The sequence below is a fragment of the Bos indicus genome, chromosome 6 (genome assembly GCF_029378745.1).
Source record: "Bos indicus isolate NIAB-ARS_2022 breed Sahiwal x Tharparkar chromosome 6, NIAB-ARS_B.indTharparkar_mat_pri_1.0, whole genome shotgun sequence".
NCBI classification, from domain to species: Eukaryota; Metazoa; Chordata; class Mammalia; order Artiodactyla; family Bovidae; genus Bos; species Bos indicus.
In genome coordinates this window covers 20,699,243-20,723,579 of record NC_091765.1, presented here as the reverse complement: position 1 = coordinate 20,723,579, position 24,337 = coordinate 20,699,243, and the positions used below count along the sequence as shown (strand labels likewise).

The following is a 24,337-nucleotide window of genomic DNA, read 5'->3' as shown; positions in this document are numbered from 1 at the left end:
TCCCATCCAGTTTGTCCTTTGGCCTGAGGCACCCTGCCACTGGAGCCTAAGGCTATTGAATGGGGCCAGGTCTTGGTGCCAAAACATCAGCCTCCTGGAAAGCTCACACAGATGAATGTTCCCCAGTATATCCACCACCATTCCCCAGGAGGTCCTGCGAGACCAGCAGGTAGGTCTGGCCCAGGCTTCCATTAAATTGCTGCTTTTGCCCTGAGTCCTGGTGCGCATGAGATTTTGTGTGTGCTCTTTAAGAGCCTCTGTTTCCCCCAATCCTGGGGAGCTTCTGCAGTCAAGCCCTACTGACCTTCAAAGCCAAATGCTCTGGAGGGCTCCTCTTCCTGGTGTGGATGGAACTCTCACTTCTGTGGGAGAACCTCTGTGATATGATTATTCTCCGGTTTGTGGGTTGTTTACTTGAGGGGTATGGGATTTGATTATATTGGGAATTCACCACTAGGCTGGTTGTGGTTCCGTCTGTACGTGTTTAACTGTAGGAAGTGTTTTCTGGTAGGTTTCAGTCTTTTTCAAGGATTGTTCTGTAGATTGTTGTGATTTTGGTGTGCTCATTAAGCTCCTTCTAATTTGCCATCTTGGCTGCTCTCATATGCTTCTTAATTTTTGAAAAATGGTAATGCCCTCATTTTGGAGAAACCTCCTATATCAAAGACTATAAATCAACATTAATGATTCTGAAAGCTAAAGGTTATATTTTATTAAAGATTATCAATGATTACAAGTATCAGTTTAGCTTAGAGCTACCCAATAGAAATGCAACCTAAGCCACATTGGAAATTTAAAAATTTCCAGTACTCACAGTAAAACAAGTAAAAAGAAACAAATGAAATGACCTGTTTTTACTTATTATATCCAATATGACATTGTTTCAGCATGAAATAAGAACTGACTTATTTTATATTTTTTGGCCCACACTAAGTTCTTTGAAATACATTGTGTATTTATACTTACGAAACTACTCAACTTGGACTAAACAGGTTTCAAAGGCCCAATGGCCATTTGTGACTAGTGACTATGCACATCTAGGCCATCTCTTAATATTTGAAAGGAAATAGGTCCAGCAGAAATTAAGATATCACTTTGTTCTGTTGTTTTTCTTTGTCCATTATGAATTATGACCTTTAAAGTTTTATTTATTTATATGCATGCCTAAATGTTATAAAATGACACAGTTAAAGGCAATCTCCCTCTCAGTGCTGTTTTCCAGCCTCTCCATTCCTTTTCCTGGAAGCAAAGTATTTAAACCAGAGCTCATTTTATTTTTATTCTTGTAAATGTACAGGTTGTGGCATTCTTATACATACTGTCCTGCAGCTTTCTTTATTTCATTTAATTACTTGGAAATACTTTATCTGAAAATGTAGGTTGTTTCCAAACTTTTGCTAATGCAAAACGTTGTGCATACATCATTTAACACATATATATAAGCATGTTTGTTAGAAAAATTTTTAAAACTGAAGAATCAAAGGAAGTTTTTACGAAATTCTGTAGCTATTGCTAAATCCCCTCTATGTTGTTTGTACTAGTTTTGACTCATTTTTTCTATTTGATGGTTGATTTTTTTTTCTTCTGTCAATTTGTATGAGTCTTACAAGAAAAGTATTATGTAACTTTTACCTTTGCCTAGGGGTTTGTGTTTGCATGCATACATTTTACTGAACTTCCTCATCTTTCATGGCTTTAGATTTTGTGTCACAAAGAACTTTTCCAGTCATTAGATTATGCTTTTAAGTTTTGTAAGACTGTTTTTAAATTTTTTGGTGATTTGTTTTCCATATTCAGATGTTAAATCTATCTAGAATGCATTTTGGTATAAGGTATAAGGAATTAATCCAACTTCATCATTTTTTCAGAATACTATCCTATCGATCTAACATTACCTCATGCCATATTTCTATGCGTGTTTGAATCTATTTCTTTATATTCTATTCCATTGGTCTTATAAACACCCTATTATCTAATGATGTGCAAGTACAAGCTGTTTTAAGTAGAGCTTTTGTTGCTTTTTAATATCTTTCAATTTGGCTACTGCCCTGCTCAGGCTGCATTACCATTCTCTTTCACATTATTCCTGGATATCCAATTTGTTTATTTTTTCCACATCAACTTTAGAGTCTGGCTTCTTAATTCCTCAAAACATTCTGCTAGTATTTTTATGAAAATGTATTAAATGAATTGGTTGATTTGACCGCTGTGTAAGAAGATATATTACCTTTCTACTTGTTTTGTGTTTGTGTTTGTAGATCCCTCAGTCTCGTTTTAACGTTTTATTCAGATAGGTCCTTCACATATCTTTTTAAGTGTATTCTTCATGTTTAAAAAAAGTTTACAGTTTTTTATTTCACCAAAGCTTCTGACTAGTTGTTGCTGTTAGGTACCAAGGTGGTTGGTTTTTTTCTCTAGCTCCTTTACTATCCTTTGGAACAGTTTTTCAGTTGATTCTCTTGGTTGGCCAGTGTACAATCTTATTCGCTGCAAATGGTAACTTTAGTGTTGCTTTCCAATATTTATTTCTTCCTCTGTTTCATTTGTCCTGGTTAGTAAGCAGTGGCTATTTTAATAGACCTTTTTTTATAGCCCAAAGGGAAAATAGTCTTGATTTCTTTTTCTGCTTACATCCTTAAAATAAATTTAATGAGAAAAACTGTGGGAAAATAAAGCATGACTGCATAATAAATGGGGCAGCATTCACTTTATATAATGGATTATATTTTTATTTTTAGTGCCCATTTCATCCTATTATTTGGACTTTGAAATGTCCATCAATATTGGTCTCAAAAATGTTTGAATGAATGACTGAATAAAGAAATGAACTCAAGATGAATAAAGTTTTATCAGTCTAAGTGAAACTGACTAGATGTTTACTCTATAGTAAGCACAAAAATAAACAGAGTAGGATATTTTTAAAGAATTCACAGCCCAGTAATAGAGACCAAGCAAGACACAATTGTATGTGATGTGTTCAGCAGTAGACTATATATAAGGTAAAGAAGGAGAATAGAAATGGGAGTGATTAATTCTTCTGGAAAATCAGGAGGGAATCCCTAGAGAAGGTGATCTGAGACAGTTTTAGCTGGATACAGAAGTCACTGGGCATGATAAAGGGACTAGGAAGGCATTCTAGGAGATAAAACAACAGTGTGGAGGTCTGAAAGAGCTTACAGTGTTTGGGTATTTATAAACAGTTGTTATGGTTGGAGTATAATCTGTGGGAGCAAGTAGGAGGACAGAAGAATGGAAACTTGCATATGAAAAACCATGTCTATTAGGCAGGAATTCGCAGAAGGAGGAGCCAGCCGGATCCTATAGAGGAAAATACAGAATCACTGAGAAAGGCCATATAAATTATACTTTCACCCCTATACCCCATCCCCTGGAGTGTTAACACTGCAGGGACCGTGCCTTGTCTTCCAGGTGTGTTTGGGTAAAGAGTTTGAGAACTGCTGATGCAGGCAATAAGAGTTACTAAAGTGTGCTGGCTTCCCTGGTAGCTCAGTCGGTAAAGAATCTGCCTGTAATACAGGAGACCCAGGTTCGATCCCTGGGTTGGGAAGATCTCCTGAAGAAGGAAATGGCAACCCACTCCAGCATTCTTGCCTGGGCAATCCCATGGACAGAGGAGCCTGGTGGGCTATAGTCCATGGAGTTGCAGGACTCAGACACAACTTAGAAACCAAACCACCACCAAAGTGTGTGCAGAAGGGTATGACACCAGATTTGCATTTTAGAACATTCCCTTTGATAGCAGTTTGAAGGATCCTTGCAGGACTGGGAAGAGGACAAGCTGGGTTCGAGAGAAAAATCTTTTAAAAAACTACTGCAGTAGATAGTGAAGCAAGATAACGTAGATCTGGCCACTAAATTGCAGTGAAGATAATTCAAGGAATACACAGGAAATGGAATTGATAGAACTTAGCAAGCGATTGGATATGTAAGGTGCTAGAGAAGAAAGAAAGGAGGTAGTCTTCCTCTGTTGTTCTTAGCATTTTGACAAGAAAAATTATTTGGCAAGGAAGTTGATAATATTTACTAATACAGTATGAACTTCTCACATTAGCTGGTGATTTTGATCTTTGTTTTTTGTGAACATAAATATTTGAAGGTTGCTGGGAAGACAAGAATAAGCATATCCTGAGTAGCTTTTGACTGTCACTTTGAGACATGAAAAGGAGTATCACAGTTGGCTGTGTCTAGGAATAGCAATATTATTAAGGCCACAGTTTTTCTGTAAGGTGTACTGTTAGTGTTAGATATATATTAATGTACTTTATTTTTTTGTTTCTGTGCTCTTTAGAATTCATTCAGAGGGCAGCCTTTTGGATGGCCCCGAAGCAAGCCTGATGGAACAGGACAGAACCAACCATGTTGAGGGCAACAGACTAAGTCCATTCTTGATACCATCTCCGTCTCCCATTTGCCAGACAGAACCTCTGGCGAGAAAGCTCCAGAATGGAAGCCCATTAACCGAGAGACCTTATCTGGAAGTGAATGGAGACAGCAAGTGGCCGTCTTTGAAAAGTTATTATGGAATACCCCACATGAAAGGAAGCCAAAAGAGTCGCGTGAGTCCAGATTTCATACAGGAAGGCAGAGGGTATTCCAGATGTCTGCAGAATGGCGGGATAAAACGCACAGTTAGCGAACCTTCTCTCTCTGGGCTCCATCAGAACAAGAAACTGAAACCAGACCAAAAGGCTAATGGAGAAAGAAAGAGCTTCGGGGAAAGCCGAGAAGGAAATCCAGACAAAGGCAGCAGTCAACCAAATGTCTCCGATGTGAGTGGTAGGAGGGAATCTGTGAGCTCTGTGGCCCAAGAAAATGAAGTGAAAGATTTCACCAGTTTTCCAACACACAATTGCGGTGGGTCTGAAAACCCAGAGCTTCAGATTCTGAACAAACAGGAGGGGAAAAGTGCTAACTACCACAACAAGAACATTGTATTACTTCTTAAAAACAAGGCAGTGCTCATGCCTAATGGTGCTACAGTTTCTGCCTCTTCCATGGAAAACACACACGGTGAACTCCTGGAAAAAACACTGTCTCAATATTATCCAGATTGTGTTTCCATCGCGGTGCAGAAAACCACATCTCACATACATGCCATTAACAGTCAGGCTACTAATGAGTTGTCCTGTGAGGTCACTCACCCAGCGCATACCTCAGGGCAGATCAATTTCCCACAGACCTCGAACTCTGAGCTGCCTCCAGAGCCAGCCGCAGCGGCGACTGAGAGCTGTGAGGCGGATGGTGCCAGTAAACCAGCTGCAACGCTAGGGGCCTGCCCCTTTCAGAAACCAGAGCAGCAGAATTCCGCTTTTGAGATACGCCCATCTCTGGCAGAAAACAGTAACATCCAAGCAACTGCAAAGCTAGGCTCTGGCGAAGAATTCTGCTTGGGTCCCAGCGGCAATTTGCAGTCTCCCAGCGGCAGCTCTGAACGGTATTTAAAGCAAAATGAAATGAATGGTGCTTGCTTCATGCAAAGCTCAGTGTTCACTAAGGATTCCTTTTCTGCCACTACCACACCACCACCATCGCAATTGCTTCTTTCTCCCCCTCCTCCTCTTCCGCAGGTTCCTCAGCTTCCTTCTCAAGGAAACGGCACTCTGAATGATGGGGTTTTGGAAGAACTCCATCACTACCCCAACCAAAGTGACCCAACTCTTTTAAGGGAAGTGAAAATAGAGGGTCAACATGAGGCACCACCACCCCAGAGTCCTACTCCCTCCGCCCATGTATCCAACCCCTCTCTGATGCTTCCAGTAAGGCCTCAGAATAATTGTGTTAACAAGAATGACAGTCGGACTCCAGGGACAATGACTATTCCATTGGGTTCTGAGAAAACCAGACAACTTTCAGAACATCTCAAGCCTAACCCACCGATTCTTCGTAGCGGTGGAGATCCACAGGATCACTGCCAGCATTTGATGGGACACAAACAGCAAGAGATTCTCAAGAGTCAAGACAAGGAACAAACACGTGACCTCATGCTCCCAACACAGTGCTATCTGAAACCAGGATGGATTGAATTGAAGGCCCCTCACTATCGTCAAGCAGAATCCCATCTAAAATGTAATGAGACAACCCTGCGGTCAATTCTTCAGTATCAGTCCAACCCCTCCAATCAAATGACCTCCAAACAATACACTGGAAATTCCAACACGCCCGGGGGGCTCCCAGGGCAGGCTTATATCCAGAAAATAATGCAGCCGGAGCAGAGGCCACCAAGGTACCAAGTTGAGATGAATCAAGGGCAGTCTCAAGGTACAGTGGACCAGCATCTCCAGTTCCAAAACCCCTCACTCCAGGCGCACTTCTCCAAAGTGGAGCCTTCACCGGACACTCACAGGCAGCCACTGTGTGCCCCGAGATGGCATTTCCAACAAAGACCAGATCCCCAGACTGAGAAACTCATGCCCCCAACATTAAGACAGCACTTGAATCAACAGACTTCAGAGACTGAACCCTTCTCAAATTCACACCTTTTGCAGCATAAGCCTCATAAGCAGGCAGCACAAACACAACTACCCCAGAATTCACATCTCTCTCAAAACCAGCAACAGCAGCAAAAATTACAGCTGAAGAATAAAGAACAAATGCCCCAGACCTTTTCTCATCTCCAGGGCAACAGTGATGAGCCAAGAGAAGGAACATTCTTCAGCCAGGTTAAAGTAGAAGAATGCTTTCCTGGTGAAGATCAATATTCAAAATCAAGTGAGTTCCAGACTCATAATCCCCAAATGGGACTGGAGCAAGTACAGAATATAAACAGTATAAATTCCCCCTATGGTCAGATCTTGAAGTCAAATGCAAACAAAGTACAGATTTCTGGTTCAAACCATATACAACTGGTTCCAGACAATAAAGAACAGACTGTAAATTCTGAACTGTTTGCAGGCAACAAGACCCCAAATGTGCATCACATGCAATATTTTCCAAATAATGTGACCCCTAAGCAAGATATTCTTCACAGGTGCTTTCAACAACAGGAACAAAAGCCTCAACAGGCTTCAGTTCTGCAGGGATATAAAAGTAGGAACCAAGACGTGTCTGGTCAACAAGCTGCACAACTCGCTCAGCAAAGGTACTTGATGCAAAACCAAGCAAATGCGTTCCCTGTGCCCGATCAGACAGGAACTCATGTTCAGACCCCACCTCAGAAGGACATTCAAAAGCATGCTGCTCTGAGGTGGCGCCTCTTACAGAAGCAAGAACAGCAGCAAACACAACTCCAAGCCGAGTCTTGCCATAGTCAGATGCAAAGGCCGATTAAGGTCGAGCCTGGATCCAAACCCCATGCCTGTATGCGGCCCCTGTCAGCACAGCCAGAAAATAAAATGTGGAAAAAGATACCCAAGCAAGAGATTCCACCTCCCAGCTGTGACAGTGTGCAGCAGCGGAGCATCCTTGAGACCATGGAGCAGCATCTGAAGCAATTTCAGGTCAAATCATTATTTGACCATAAGGCTCTTAATCTCAAATCACAGAAGCAAGTAAAAGTTGAAATGTCAGGGCCAGTCACGGTTTTAACTAGACAAACCACTGCCGCAGAACTTGAGAGCCACACCCCAGTTTTAGAGCAGCAAGCAACACCTTCCTCAGAAAAGACACCAACCAAAAGAACAGCTGGTTCTGTTCTCAATAATTTTTTAGAGTCACCTTCCAAATTACTAGATACTCCTATAAAAAATTTATTGGATACACCTGTCAAGACTCAGTATGATTTCCCATCATGCAGATGTGTAGGTAAGTGCCAGAAATATACTGAGACACATGGTATTTATCCAGAATTAGCAAATTTGTCTTCAGATATGGGATTTTTCTTTCATTTTTAAAAAATCTTGAGTCTGGCAGCAATTTGTGAAGGCTCATAAAAACCTGAAGCTTACATTTCTTGTCTTTAAATTACAGATGCTTGTGCTGTGCAAGAGAGAACTTCATTTACACTCAAATTAAAAAAAAAAAAAATTAAAATGATTGTGCATGCTCATTTGTCCCTACCTTCAAACCCTTTAAAATATAAACGTATCTGTTTTAGACTAATCAATTTATTTGACTCTTTGTGTATCAACTCCTGGCGAGATACCCAAGCTGTAAAATCATCTCATTAAAATGGCAAAGTAACTGCCATATGCAAATTGATGTAGGAGCTTTTAATATTTTTTTTAATTCAAGGTTGAATGTATTAGTAGTCTTACAAGGTTAACTTCCAGTTAAGGGGGAAATGATCATCCTTCTGCCTCAGTGAGTTGGGGGAAATTATAATGCTGAAGTTCTAAATACTCATAAAGTTGCCCTTTCTCTGTGTATTCATTTAAAACATTGTGTGATTTATATTTATTTTGATAATATTTTCTCTTTAAAATTTCATCTATTTGATAGAAAATATGGTATTTCCCTTTTTTTTTTTTTAAAAAAAAAAGCTTCTTTTTGTTAAAATTCAAGATGCGTGATAGGTGTGTTGTTGGATACAGTAGAAGACATTTGTAAAAACCAGTGTTAAACTACTGTGGCTAATAGTCCACCCACTCCATGTTATCCTTCTCACAATGGGACACCCCACATTTGATAGGAGGATGGAGGGAGGACCATACTGCCCCTTGGCGTGTGGTTAATATTATTGCCTCATGGGGCTAACATGCCACACATGTCATAGACAGCACTGGGTAAGTTATCCTCATCTCCACGCCCCGCTCCCGTCACACTAACCCTTTTTTCCCTCACTTGTCATCTTTGATGGTATGCAAGAGCCTCTTCCTTTTATCTGACCCTCTCTTCAAGTTTTCTCTCATCATAAGTTGTTCTAAAGTACATACGAACATGGATCTGGATTCAGTGTTCTTATTTTCAAAACAGAGTGATTGAATGTTGTGGGGAAAGAAGAGGAGAAAAAGGTTTCTTGACAATAAACTGAACAAGATCCTGGGGCTGAGATAGGACAGGAGATTTTAATTTTAATCTTTTAACATACAAATAGCAGGCAGGCTTCTAGTAAGCTGTAATTTTTTTGTTCAGTTTAAAAAATTGGATTGTAGTTGATATTACATATAATATATTCTAATTCCCTCACTGTTTTCTTTGTTTAGTTCCACTTACTTGGTTTAAAATAGCTCCTTATCCCATATCTGAAATGTATTTAATATATTTTTATCCGACAGGCAGAATGTACATATACTTAATTATTTGGCACATTTTTTAATAGATTAGTCCATCAATTCATTTTAAAGGAAAAAAAAAATGTTTAAAGTCACATTTAGGGCCCTTACTGTACAGTTGGGGGATAAGCTTTGTGGATGTAGCCTTTATATTTAGTATAATTGAGGTCTAAAATAATAATCTTCTATTATCTCAACAGAGCAAATTATTGAAAAAGATGAAGGTCCTTTTTATACCCATCTAGGAGCAGGTCCTAATGTGGCAGCTATTAGAGAAATCATGGAAGAAAGGTAATTAACACAAAGGCACAGGGCAGATGAACGGTTATCCTTTTGTATATGTCAGAATTTTTCCAGCTTTCACATACAAAGCAGTAAACAATTGTAAACTGAGTAATTATTAGTAGGCTTAGCTATTCCAGGGTTGCCAACGCTACACACTGTGCTATTCACCAGAGAGTCACAATATTTGACAGGACTAATAGTCTGCAAGCTGGCACAGGCTGCCCACTTTGAGATGGATGCCAGAAAACCCAGGCATGGACAAGAACCAGCCAGCCAGCCAGCCTGCCAGGCATAAGGGTGCTGGCGCGGGCTGCACAGAGAGGCCCCGCTCTGGTTTTCCCACTTGATGATAAACTGTCAGAAAGAGGGGAAAGGTGGTATAAGAAAGGAACCGTTGAGTTCAGTTCACCTCGAGTTGTAAACGAGTAGCGATCTCTAAGGAAGTTGTCCACTGGTATGAGCAGAGAGCAAGGATGATGTACTGAACAGAAATAGAACAGATTCTATTTATAGCTACATTTATGTTTAACTGTTAGTCATGAGTATGCAAGGATTCACCTGAGTCTACATGGTTACTCCTGCATGTAGAAGACTGAGATAATCAGCGGGGAGAGAGACGTTCATATAGGTGTCAACAGCGCTGAGCTGCTGTTATGCTGGGGTGCCTTTTCTTAAGAGGTAGGCAGTTTTATCATTAAAATACATTAGGAAGCATTCTGGGCAGCAAGGATATATTCTGTATCATTGTTGCCCCAATTCTAAATTATTTATTTCTAAGTTAGCATATAGAAATTCACTAAATAATCATCTCGTAGCCTGGCAAAAATTGTGAATTTTCCTAAGTGCCCTTTTTTATTAGCAAGTAGTAAGTAGTGTCTTGGTCATAAAGGAAAGTATAATCTGTTCTAGAATTATTCCATAGTTTCAAAATTGCTGGATACTACTTATTTGAAAGCCTTTTAAACAATGTGAGAGAGAGTCTTAGAGGAATAGATTCTAACTAAAATCTATTAAGATTCCCCAAGTTTTAAAATAGTTAAATTCAGCAAAGGACAAATCAAATAGTACATATCTTGGAAGACTAAATTTAACAAACTTGGAAAAGTTTTGTGCTTTGTGAAATTATGTATAAAAATAAGCATCCCCATTATTTTTACCCAACATATAATTTCAAAATAGTTCATTACAATTATCAATATATTTTGCTACTAAAAAGATACAAGGCTTAAGTCTATTATCCAGTTTCCTTGGCTTAGTTCTGTTTTTAATAAATTATTCATTTCTCAGGATGTGATCATAGAATAAAATTATGCTCAAATGTTCAGTATTTTGGTTGCCTCTTAGATTCATTTGCTAATTTTATGTGTGTGTGTGTTTCTGTGGATTTCTTTAAGGTTTGGACAGAAGGGTAAAGCTATTAGGATTGAAAGAGTCATCTATACTGGTAAAGAAGGCAAAAGTTCTCAGGGATGTCCTATTGCCAAATGGGTAAGTGTGACTTGACAAGGCCTTTGATCCTCAGTCTTGGGCGTTTTGATTCATTCATCTAACCCTGAGAATTGGGTTGCCCAGATCAGACAGTCGTTTATGCCAGTTGAAAGGAATATTGCTTATATTTATCATTGTGTCATCTCTTAAGAAAAAGGCAGTTTAAAACCATGTACAAACTGTACTTAATTGAAAGAACTTAATGGCGAGGAGGAGGTCTGTTCAGGTGCCTACTAGAAGTACAATTCTTCCCAGCGTGTGAGGTCCTTAATCCTTTAAAAACCTGCGGTTAATCTTTATCTTGTCATTTGTGAAGGCCTGGAACTTTAAAGTCTTGCCCGTGTAGCTCTGGCTTTAATGCAGGGAGCACTGCCTGCAGTGTCCTGGGGAGGGGCTGTTGCCTGCATTTGCATGACCCCAGGGTAAGCCCCGGTGTCTAGATGGGCAACAAAAGGCAGGTGGCATGTGCTGATAGATGTCAACCTAATTGTGACCAGATGTGAGAAAATATACAGACATCAATCAATGCTCTTCTCTGCTGCAAGTGACCCTTGTTTTGTTTTGGTTGGGGTGGGGGTGTTGGGGTGGAATGGTGACCCGAACAGGTGGTTCGCAGAAGCTGCAGCGAGGAGAAGCTACTGTGCTTGGTGCGGGAGCGAGCTGGCCACACGTGTGAGGCTGCGGTGATCGTGATTCTCATCCTGGTGTGGGAAGGCATCCCAGTCTCTCTGGCCGACAAGCTGTACTCGGAGCTCACAGAGACGCTAAGGAAGTACGGCATGCTCACCAACCGGCGCTGCGCCCTGAACGAAGAGTAAGTGCCTCCGGGGGCCTCTCCTCCTCCGCTGCTAGAAAAGCCTGACCGTTGGCTTGAGGCTAAAGAGTCGAACTTGCGTTTTCATGTTTATAAAATAGGGCTCAAAATGCCCACTTCACAAACCTGCGATAGGATCTTGTATTTGCTAACATGAATACTTTGAGGAAGGTGCACTCACTAATGTTTTGTACCTTTGGACACTGTAGCTATGAGTTAGAAGCAGCTTGATGGAAGTCTGTGTATATCCACAAACTGGACCATACTATAAACTTGAAACTATTTGTTTGTCCGCTCACTCTTTGTGTGTGCCTGGCCATCATGTTAGTAAGTATTGATACCACTTCTGTGTTGCAGTATTTGAGACAGTAAGCTTGGTAAGAAACTTTAGGGTTTCCAGATCAAGGATTTTACTATATCTGTAGCAGACAAAAATACAAGGCTTACAGAGGTCCTGTAGGAACAAACTGGTTTTGACTTCATTGCAATCTAGTTCATTACTCCCACTGTAATAATCAAAATTGCCTCTATTTTTACTGCTGCTAAATAATCAACACATTAGCTATGGATGGGCATTATTTTCTAGGAATATAAAATTTTGAAATAGGAAAACAAGGGTATACAGTTAAATATATTTAATGCAACCAAGAATTTATGGTTTGTGTTTTTTTATTTTTTAATCTACTTGCAGGAAATTTAAATCTTCACTTTGAGAAAGTGTACTTTTTAATATTCCTTCTGCTATGGTATTCTTGTATATCATTAAAAAAAATACAGGAAAATTCACAGTGCTGCACTGAAATCCTATGTAACTATTTTAGTCACAGTTTAATTTTGCACTTCTTCTTTTAGTCTCCTTTCTCCTGTGTCCACCAAATTACAAAATAGTTTACTGAGCTTATGGAAGTATTGTCTGTTCATTGCAATAACCCACTGCTAACCAAATTTGTAATTTCATTGACTATTACTCTAACTGGTATGGTTTAAGTATATGTTAACATAGGTTCTCCTCCTGGGACATTGGGGGCAGGTAGATGGGGTTCTAAATCAACTATAAATAATGTATCAAAGTTACTGTTTCAATATGAAAATGTGGCTTGGTTTTCTATGATAGTTATGATCCAAAAATTTCATGGTGTGTACCTTATGGCCATAAACGCACTTTCACAAATAATAGATTGGAGGATCCAAGTTGTTGATTCATAAGACATGACTCAAACTTATGGTTGACTGCTTTGAAGTGAAGTGAAACTCACTCAGTCGTGTCCAACTCTTTGGGACCACATGTCCATGAAATTCTCCAGGCCAGAGAGAATTGGAGACACAATGGTATTTATAGGAATCAAAGAAAACAACAACTGGAACGGGTTGCCTCACTTCTCCAGGGGATCTTCCCAACATAGGGATCGAACCTAGGTCTCCCACATTGCAGGCGAGTTCTTTACCAGTTGAGCCACAAGGGAAGCCCAAGAATACTAGAGTATATCCCTTCTCCAGTAGATCTTCCCAACCCAGGAATCAAACCGGGGTCTCCTGCATTGCTTTGCTGCTGCTGCTGCTGCTAAGTCACATGAGTCGTGGCTGACTCTGTGTGACCCCAGAGACGGCAGCCCACCAGGCTCCCCCATCCCTGGGATTCTCCAGGCAAGAACACTGGAGTGGGTTGCCATTTCCTTCTCCAATGCATGAAAGTGAAAAGCGAAAGTGAAGTCGCTCAGTCATGCCTGACTCTTAGCGACCGCATGGACTGCAGCCTACCAGGCTCCTCCATCCATGGAATTTTCCAGGCAAGAGTACTGGAGTGGGGTGCCATTGCATTGCTTTAGGTGTAAAGTAATATTCTATTTATCCTAACATCTCATGTTTCATCTTTCAAAAAAAAATGTATTTAGGTGCCTTTAATCAGAAAGAAAATGAACATTAAGACATCTCGAGCTGGTGTTGGTGGTCACATTTTTCTCAGGAATTCAGAGACACTGCCTTGTGTTTGTAAAGCAGACCTCCTCTTAGACTTGGTGGCTGGAACTTCTAAACCACCAGAGCTTGTGAAAATGACAGTTCTGTGTACATTTCTTAAAGTTTCTTGCAAACTATATTTCACATCCTTTGAAATTGATTTAATTGGTATAATATCTGTTATTTTTCCCATGAAGGCTTTTCTTTGATTCCTATAAATGCCATTGTGTCTGAAACAGAATTTATTTCTATATGTCAGATTTTATGTTAAAACTTTGCTAAATTACATTATTTGAAAATGACAAATGTTGATGGGGCTGGGATCTAAGAAAACATTGTAATTTGTTTCACTGGTCTAAATAGGAGGCGAGTCCAAAAGTATTAAAAGATGTGCTGCAAATATTAAGACATTTTAAAGGCCAGTCTGTATACTTTCACTTAACTTGGTCTGGAATTTCAAAGTAAAGATGAGGAGTTATTTAGATGGTATTTTGGCTTTGGGCTACTCACAGCAGTCCCCCCCAAAAAACAAAAAATATACTTGAAGTACATGATTCAAATAGACACTTAACCAATGGCATACCATGTATCACTCAGATACAGCTTATGAAGTTTCTGCTACCCTATAAAATAAATTTTATTTCATATCTGGCAAAAGTTAAAATTATTATTATTATTTGCCAAGTATGAAGAATATTTATTTTCATGGTATGAGATTTTATTTTTATTGCAGCTTGTTTATTGTTTCTCTATCCTTAGGCCTTGAAAAACTCCTGGTAACAGGGTCAGAGGGCTTCCCTGGTGGCTCAGCGGGAAAAGAATCTGCCTGCAATGCAGGAGATGTGGGCTTGATCCCTGGGTCGGGAAGATCCCCTGGAGGAGGAAATGGCAACTCACTCCAGTATTCTTGCCTGGAGAATCCTATGGACAGAGGAGCGTGGTAGGCTATAGTCCATGGGGTCACAAAGAGTCAGACACGACTGAAGTAACTAAACAACAATGGAGGATAATCTCAAATTGGGGTTGCTGACTCATTTTAATGTTCAGAGCTGTGTGCCCCTCATCAATGAATTGTTATAAATCCCAGTGCCCGCGTGTACCATAACCACCCACTGTGAGTCCAGAAACGAACTCTGAGAGCACTTCCAGTGGGAAAGTCAGAATGAATTTTTACATTTCCTTTGAGCCAAGCCATTTGTTTCCCCTTTAAAGGTTTCCCTTTGACATGTCCATTTTATAAGGACTAAGCCTAAACAGTATTTTTTTGGCAAGTGGGAGTTGTGGGAGTGTTATCTGTCATTATAAGAAAGTCAAAGCCAGAACTGTCTCTGCCATGCTGGGTGATATTAAGCTTTTAAAGAAACTGTATATTATAAAAATTTTCCAGTATACATAAATGGAGAGCACAGGATAATGAATCCCCAGGAACTCATCACACAGCCTCAATATTTATCAACATTTTGCCAATACTATTACATATATCCTCCCCACCGCACTTGCATATCATCTCAGCTACATTCACTCTGATGTATAGCGCTAACAGATAAGGACTTTTTTTTTTTTTAACAAAACCTAGTCACAGTGGCATTATCCTTCATGTCAAAATTGAGTGATTCTTTAATATCATTTAATGTTCAGACCACATTTAAAATTCCCTAATTGGATCCTGTTTCCAGTATACACAGAGAGTAAAAACATACTGGGAAAAATAAAGTCTGTATCTTGCATTGGACTGAGACTTTTCAGTAGGTCCTAGTTCAAGCCTATCGTCTAGCATAATTATTGATAGAACTTCCTTTTATTCTCAAAAGTGTCCCAGTTTGTAAGATAAAGTATATGATTCACAAGCCTCTTGTGAATAGTTTCCCCTCTTTTTAATGAATTTGTTAGACTGTATGATTTTGATTTGCTTTGTAAAATTTCCCACACTCTGGATTTGACTGTGCACACTTGCTTAACTTGTTCCTCTGCCACTAATATCGTCTATACACTGGTAGTTAGAGACTTAAATATGTATGTATGCATGTATATTAGCAAAATGCTTCATAAGTGGTCATGAAATAATCTTACTTCTTTAGACCCATCATGAGGGACATAATATCTGCTTTGTTCCATTTATAGTGATATTATCAGTGTTCAGTTCAGAAGTTATTAGCTTGATCCACCCATCATAAAGTTTCCTAGAAAAGTTTTATTTAACAGCTTAGCAGATCCATCAGCGATTATTACTTGTTTCTATCAGTTTGCAAATTGAAAGGTTTCTTATTTTTTAATGTTGTACAAATTTATTTGTTGTATACATTTATTTTGCTAGTTTTCTATTCTTGCCTAAGTTTGAATAGCTGATCTAGTTTTTAGCTTAGATTTCTTTTCTAAATTTCTAAAAGAAATTTAGTTTAAATTTCTTTTCTTTTTTACAGTTAGAAGTCCAAAGAGGTTGAAGCATTTTAAAAAATCTTGCATAGGCAAATATTTTTACTACAATTTCTCTGATTTGTTATTTAACAACTAGCCAAATTCTGAGTCATGTTGAAATGAGGCTACAATGTGAAAATTCTAACCATAATTGAAAGGCCTCTGTCGAAAGAAATGTGCCTTAACCACTTCATGTAGGAAATCACCTTGAAGTCACTTTGTTATGTAGTGATTTTTTAAAATTTAGATATAATTCACACACTATAAAATTCACCCTTTTAGTATACAATACAGTGCATTCGTATATTCATGAAGTTGTGCAACATTTTCATCACTCCCAAATATAAACCTCATAGCCATTAGTCAGTCACTTTCCATTCTTCTCTCCCCTAAATGACAACTACTAATCAACTTTCTGTCTCTATAAGTTTGCCTCCTCTGGGCATTTCATATTAATAGAATCATACAATATTTAACCTGTCTGGCCTTTTCCACTTAGCATAATGTGTGTTCTTTAAATTTTTTAAAAAAATTTTAGTATAGTTGGTTTCCAACGTTGTCTTAGTTTCAGGTATACAGCATAGTGATTTAATTCTACATATATTCATTCTTTTTCAGATTCTTCTCCCATATAGATTATTGCAGGATACTGAGTAAAGTTTCCTGTGCTTTGCTGGTTTTCTGTATATAGTAGTGTGTGTATGTTAATCCCAAGCTCCTTGTTTTGTAAATCACTTTTTAAAAAGCAGATTCCACATGGACTGCTATCATGTGATATTTGGCTTTCTCTGACTTACTTCACTTAGTATGATAATCTCTAGGTCCATCCATGTTGCTGCAAATGGCATTATTTCATTCTTTTCTATAACCAAGTAATACTCCATTGTGTGAGTGTGTGTGTGTATATATATATCACATTCATTCTTCTGTCGATGGACATTTAGGTTGCTTCCATGTTTTGGCTATTGTAAATAGTGTTGCAGTAAACATAGAGTTGACTCATTGGAAAAGACTCTGATGCTGGGAGGGATTGGGGGCAGGAGGAGAAGGGGACAACAGAGGATGAGATGGCTGAATGGCATCACTGACTCGATGGACATGAGTCTGAGTGAACTCCGGGAGTTGGTGATGGACAGGGAGGCCTGGTGTGCTGCGATTCGTGGGGTCGCAAAGAGTCGGACATGACTGAGTGACTGATCTGATCTGATCTGAAACATCGGGGTGCATATATCTTTTCAAATTCTAGTTTTCTCCAGATATATGCCCAGGAATAGGATTGTTGGATCAAAAGCCTTTGACTGTGTGGATCACAATAAACTGGAAAATTCTGAAAGAGACGGGAATACTAGACCACCTGACCTGCCTCTTGAGAAATCTGTGTGCAGGTCAGGAAGCAACAGTTAGAACTGGACATGGAACAACAGACTGGTTCCAAATAGGAAAAGGAGTATGTCAAGGCTGTATATTGTCACCCTGCTTATTTAACTTATATGCAGAGTACATCATGAGAAATGCTGGGCTGAAAGAAACACAAGGTGGAATCAAGATTGCCGGGAGAAATATCAACAACTTCAGATATGCAGATGACACCATCCTTATGGCAGAAAGTGAAGAGGAACCAAAAAAAACCTCTTGATGAAAGTGAAAGAGGAGAGTGAAAAAGTTGGCTTAAATCTCAACATTCAGAAAACAAAGATCATGACATCTGGTCCCATCACTTCATGGGAAATAGATGGGGAAACAATGGAAACAGTGTCAGACTTTATTTTTGGGGGCTCCAAAATCACTGCAGATGGTGATTGCAGCCATGAAATTAAAAGACACTTACTCCTTGGAAGGAAAGTTATGACCAACCTAGATAGCATATTCAAAAGCAGAGACATTACTTTGCCAACAAAGGTCCGTCTAGTCAAGGCTATGGTTTTTCCAGTGGTCATGTATGGATGTGAGAGTTGGACTGTGAAGAAGGCTGAGTGCTGAAGAATTGATGCTTTTGAACTGTGGTGTTGGAGAAGACTCTTGAGAGTCCCTTGGACTGCAAGGAGATCCAACCAATCCATTCTAAAGGAGATCAGTCCTGGGTGTTCATTGGAAGGACTGATGCTGAAGCTGAAACTCCAGTACTTTGGCCACCTCATGCAAAGAGTTGACTCATTGGAAAAGACTCTGATGCTGGGAGGGATTGGGGGCAGGAGGAGAAGGGGACGACAGAAGATGAGATGGCTGGATGGCATCACCAACTCGATTGACATGAGTTTGAGTGAACTCCAGGAGTTGGTGATGGACAGGGAGGCCTGGCGTGCTGCAATTCATGGGGTCGCAAAGAGTCGGACACGACTGAGCGACTGAACTGAAACTGATGGTAGTTCCATTTTTAGTTTTTTAAGGAACTTCCATACTATTCTCTACAATGGCTGTACCAATTTACATTTCCCACAAACAGTGTAGAAGCATTCCCTTTTCTCCACACCCTCTCCAGCATTTACTGTTTATAGATTTTTTGATAATGGCCATTCTGACTGGTGTAAGGTTATTGCTCATTGTAGTTTTGACTTGCATTTCTCTAATAATTAGCGATATTAAGCATCTTTTCATGTGCTTTTTGGCCATCTGTATGTCTTTGGAGAAATGTCTATTTAGATCTTCTGCCCATTTTTTTAATTTTATTTTTTGATATATAACTACATGAACTGTTTGTATATTAGAAATTAATCTCTTTTCGGTCACTTTTTTTTGCAAATATTTTCTCCCATTCTGTGGGTTATCTTTCATTTTGTGTATGGTTTCCTTTGCTGTACAGAAGATTTTAAGTTTAATTAGGTCCCATTTGTTTTTTTGTTGTTTTTATTTTCACTAGGAGGTGGATCAAAAAAGGCTATTGCTGCAAAATTTTTGTTAAAGCGCATTCTGCATTTTTCTCTCAGAGTTTTTAGTGTTCAGCTTTATATTTAGGTCTTTAATCCATTTTAAAGTTTATTTTTGTGTATGTTTTTAGAGAGTGTTCTAATTTCATTCTTGTACATGTAGCTGTCCAGTTTTCCCAGCCCCACTTATTGAAGAAACTGTCTTTTCTGCATTGTATATTCTTGCCTCCTTAGCCGTAGATTAATTTAGCATAGATGCATGGCTTTATTTCTGTTCCATTGATCTGTTAATATATTTCTGTTTTTGTACCAGTACCAAACTGTTTTGATAACTGTGACTTTGTAGAATAGTCTGAAGTCAGGGAGCCTGATTCCTCCAGCTTTATTTTTCTTTCTCAGGATTGCTTTGGCTATTCAGGGTCTTTTGTGTATCCATACAAATTAAAAAAATTTTTGTTTTAGTTCTGTGAAAAATGCCATTGGCAATTTGATAGGGATTGCATTGAATCTGTATATTGCCTTGGGTGGTATAATCATTTTGATGATATTGATTCTTCTAATCCAAGAACATATCTTGGAACATATCTTGGTATATCTTTCCATCTTTGTCATCTTCGATTTCTTTCATCAGTGTCTGATAGTTTTCAGAGTACAGGTCTTTTGCCTCTTTAGGTAGGATTTTATTCCTAGGTATCTTATAATGTTTTAAAGGCTCATCTTTGTCATAACATTAATCAGTGCTTTATTTCTTTTTATGAGTGAATAACATTCCATTGTGTATATATACCACATTTTCTCTATTTATCAGTTCATAGACATTTTGGTTATTTCTACTTTTTGGCTGCTAAAAGTATCTGTGCACATGTTTTTGTATAGACATATATTTTTACTTCTCTTGGGTATATACCTAGGAATGGCATTGATAGTCCTTTGGTAATGCTGTTTAACTTTTTGAGGAACTGCCAGACTGTTTTCCAAAACAGCTGCACCACTTTTCATGCCTAGCAACAAAATATAGAGGTTCTGATGTTTCTGCGTTTTAATCAAAACTACTTATTGTCTGCCTTTTTCATTATAACTTTTTCAGTGGATTTAGTGTGTATCTCATGGTTTTGATTTGCATTTCCCTATGAGTAATGATGTTAGTCATTATTTCATTTGCTATTGGCTCTTCCTCTATCTTCTTTGAAGAAATCTTTACTTAAATCTTTGCTCAATTTTTAATTGTTTTGGATACTAGAACTCATCAGATATATGGTTTGCAGATATTTTCTCATTCTGTAGGTTATCTCTTCACTTGATGATATTCTTGAAGCACAGTTTTATTTTTATGAAACCAATTTGTCTTTTTTAATTAATTGCTTGTACTTTTAGTGTCATATCTAAGAAATCATTGCATAATCCAAGGTCTTGAAGATTTACACCAGTGTTTTCTTCCCAGAGTATTATAGTTCTAGCTCTTACATTTGAGTCTTTTGATCACTGTTGAGTTATCATGTGAGATAAGAAGTCAACTTCATTCTTTTGCATGTGACTATCCAGTTGTCTCAGCACCATTTGTTGAAGAGACTGTGTTTTCCATATTGAACTGTCTTGTCATTCCTGTTGAAAATTAATTGACAAAGATGTATGGGTCATTTCAGGACTTTCCTATTTCATTAATTTACATACCAGTCCTTATGCCAATACTTCATGGCATTGACTGCTGTACTTGTCGTGGTAAGTTTTGAAATTGGGTGTGTAAATCTCTGTTTTCCTTTTATAGGATTGTTATGGCTATTTTGTGTCCTTTTCAGGTCTATATGAGTTTTAGGATCAACTTATTAATCTCCTGATCTGGGATTTTGACAGAGGTTCTATTGACACGTTAACAATATTATATCTTCCTATTTATTAGACAGTATATCTTTACATTTATTTAGGTTTTTGATTTTTTTAATGGTGTTTTATAGTTTGCAATGTACTACATTTTTGTCAAATTCCTAATTTATTATTTTTGATGCTATTTAAGTGGAATTATTTTGATTTCATTTTGAATTGTTCATTGCTAGTATACACTTACACGATTGGTTTTTATATATTAACCTTGTATCCTGCAAACTTATTAAACTAGTTGATTAGTATTAATTTTTTTTTAGTGGATTCCTTAGGATTTATACATACAAAAGTCTTGTCATCTACGAATAGAGATAGTTTAATTTCTTCATTGCCAATCTGAGTGTCTTTATTTTTTTTTTTTTTAAATCCTTTTGCATTATTTCCCTGGCTAGAACATATAGTGGACAGTGAACAGAACTGGCAAAAGCAAACATCTATGTCTTATCCCTGATTTTAAGGGGAAAACTTTTAGTTTTTCACTATTTAGTATAATGCTAAATGTAGGGTTTTTGTAAATGTTCTTTGTCAGATTGAGGAAGATTTTTTTCTGTTCTTAGGTTGAACATTTTTATCATAAAAGGATAATGGACTTTTCTCAGATGCTTTTTCTGTATTTCATTTTGTTAATGTAGTATATAATATTGATTTTTTTTGTACATTGGACTAATATTGCATTTCTAGGATAGTTATTACTTGGCTATAGTGTATACTTTTTGTGTATGTTGCTGGATTCTGTTTGCTGGTGTTTTATTGAGGATTTTTTCATCTATATTGATAAGATATTGGTCTATAGTTTTCTTTTGATGTCTTGGTTTTATGGTTTCAGGGTAATACTGGATTCCTAGGATGCATTGGAAAGGGTTCTCTCATATTATTTGGAAGAATTTGTAAAGGATTGGGGCTAGTTCTTTAAATGTAACAGGAAAATCGTGTACTCCTGGGTTTATCCTTGTGGGCAGTTTTTTGATTGTTGATTCAGTCTTTTTGTTATAGATATATTCAGATTTCTAGTTCATCAGTTTCACTAGTTTGTGCTTCCTGGGATTTTTGTCCATTTCATCTATGTTATCTAATTTGTTAATAGATCGTTTTTATAGAATTCCCTTACAATGCTTTTAATAAGGCCATTGGTAATATCCTCTTTTTGATTTCTAATTTAGTAATTTGGGTCTTCTCTCTTTTTCTTGGTTAGTCTAGCTAGTTTTGTCTACCAAGACCTCAGACAGCTACAGTGTTCAACAACTGCCTCTCACTATTGCCAACAAATACCTCCAGTGGGGAAAAGGCTGTATATAATAGGTGAGCTCCAGGTCAGATCAAATAAAGAAAGCCTTGTCAGTGGGGTCTTCTAGAGAGCTACCAAACAGGTAAAATAGGGACATTTCTCCAAGAGGAGGGCTTTGGAGGATATCCAGCCTAATTCTGCCCTCTCCAGTGGTTGCCAGCCTGCTGGTTTTCACCATAAATGTGAACTGCTGGTTTTCAAGGCTGTTGTGGAGTTCTGGGGACAGTGGGAATAGGGCAAGTTAAAACACTGTGTAAAGCTTAACTTATCATAATTTCACTGCTATTGTTGAATAAATGCTTTCTGGACTGCTACAAGCCTTTTGTTAATTTCCATATTTCTGAAAAGTTGACTTTAAAAAACTTTTCCTTATTAATTGTTTGGTTACCATTAAATATAGCTTGTAAACAAATGACAGAATAATGCATGGTAAGTATCTTTAGTTGTGAAATTTTCAAAATAGTGAATTGGTACCTTAGTAACCATCCAAAAATGATTAGTTTGTGCTTTCTTTTTGATATCATTATTAACTCATTTGAAAAATAAAAACCTCATGGATTTTAACTTGTGTTCTTTTCAAAGAGAAATGATACTTAGAGATCACAACTGATATATCCAGATGTGCCCATTGCTACAACAATATTGTTACTTTAGGTATTTTCAGTGGGAAGATATAGAAATTTTTTTTAGAAAGAGAAATTTTGAACTTTTTAACCCGTGAATTCATACTATTTCCTATTCATAGGATTATAGGATCTTTACTTATCTTTAGACTTCTTTCATTATACACTGAAATTCTTAATTGAAGTTAACAATGATTTCTTCATATCAGAACATACATAAGTAACTTCAAAATAATATCGTTACTACAGATAAGACTGTTGTTGTCCAGTGAGGTCAGGAGAACAATACATAAATGAAAGATGCAACAATCCACTTGTCCACATGTATCCAGAGTAAATGAAATCACTATCTCAAAGAAGTATCTGCTCTCCAGTTGCAGCATTGTTTACTATAACCAAGGTGTGGAGACAACCTAAGACTCCATTAATGGATAAATGGATAAAGATGTGGTTTGTGTACACACACAGGAATATTATTCAGCTTTTAAAAAAGGAAGTCCTGTCATTTTTGAAACGTGGATGAACTTGGAGAGTATTATACTGCATGAAATAAGCCATATGGAAAAAGACAAATACTAATGGTATCAATTATCCATGGAGTCAAAAACAAACACATAAAAATCAAATTCATTAAAACAGAGTAGCATAGTGGTTGTGAGAGGCTAGGGCCTGAGGGAAATAGGGAGAGATTGGTAAAGGATATATATAATCATCTTTCATTATAAAATAAGATCTGAGGCTCTAATGTATAACATTGTAAATATGGTTGATAACACCTTATGATATAATTGAAATTTGCTAAAAGGGTCATACTTAAATGTTCTTTGCAAGAAAAAAAAAGATAAATTTGTGAGGGATAGATCTGTTAAGTAACTTGATAGGAGAATCCTTTCATAATATATGCTTATATCAAATCATCACATTGTATACTTTAAATATTTACAATTTTTTTTTCAATTATACCTCAGTACAGCTAGGAAAAAAATACCTATTAAATATAGTTTTCCTTGTGGCTTGTTTTATCTTGTTTTAAATTTTTGATTTCTTTGGTTGCCTGTATATTCCCCTTAGGATATAACTGACTTGGTCTGTAAAGTCACAGTACTGTATTTTAGCCAAAAACTAGAAAGCACTCAAAGGCCCATCTGTGTTGGAAAGGTTCATTTGTGGCATATTTATACAATTGAAAACTGTATGCATGTAAATATAGTAAAACTACATGTAACAATGCAGTTGCAACATCCAAAAAATGTTGAAGAAAAGATACAAATAAGCTTACACTAAATAATTGCATGTACCTGTGTATGTTATGTATGTATGTATGTGTATAATATACATATACACATTACTGCTTATTTTTATACTACAGTATAAAATATATAGCACACTACGTGTAGTGTCATTTCAGTTCAGTCACTCAGTTGTGTCTGACTCTTTGTGACTCCATGGGCTGCAGCACTCCAGGCTTTCCTGTCCATCACCAACTCCCAGAGCTTACTCAAAGTCATGTCCATCGAGTCAGTGATGCCATCCAACCATCTCATCCTCTGTCATCCCCT

At 37.8% G+C, this 24,337-nt stretch overlaps 1 protein-coding gene across 4 annotated transcripts in view; it reads left to right on the top strand.

The window, feature by feature from the left end:
• TET2 (tet methylcytosine dioxygenase 2) overlaps nucleotides 1-24,337 on the top strand; it is a 143,919-nt gene that overhangs the window by 94,318 nt on the left and 25,264 nt on the right. For all 4 annotated transcript variants that reach the window (XM_019962356.2, XM_070791124.1, XM_019962357.2 and 1 more), the window contains exons 3-6: nucleotides 4,310-7,761; nucleotides 9,371-9,461; nucleotides 10,850-10,943; nucleotides 11,549-11,757. In XM_019962356.2, coding sequence (XP_019817915.2) covers nucleotides 4,310-7,761; nucleotides 9,371-9,461; nucleotides 10,850-10,943; nucleotides 11,549-11,757 — 3,846 coding nt within the window. The remainder of the gene's footprint in view (nucleotides 1-4,309; nucleotides 7,762-9,370; nucleotides 9,462-10,849; nucleotides 10,944-11,548; nucleotides 11,758-24,337) is intronic.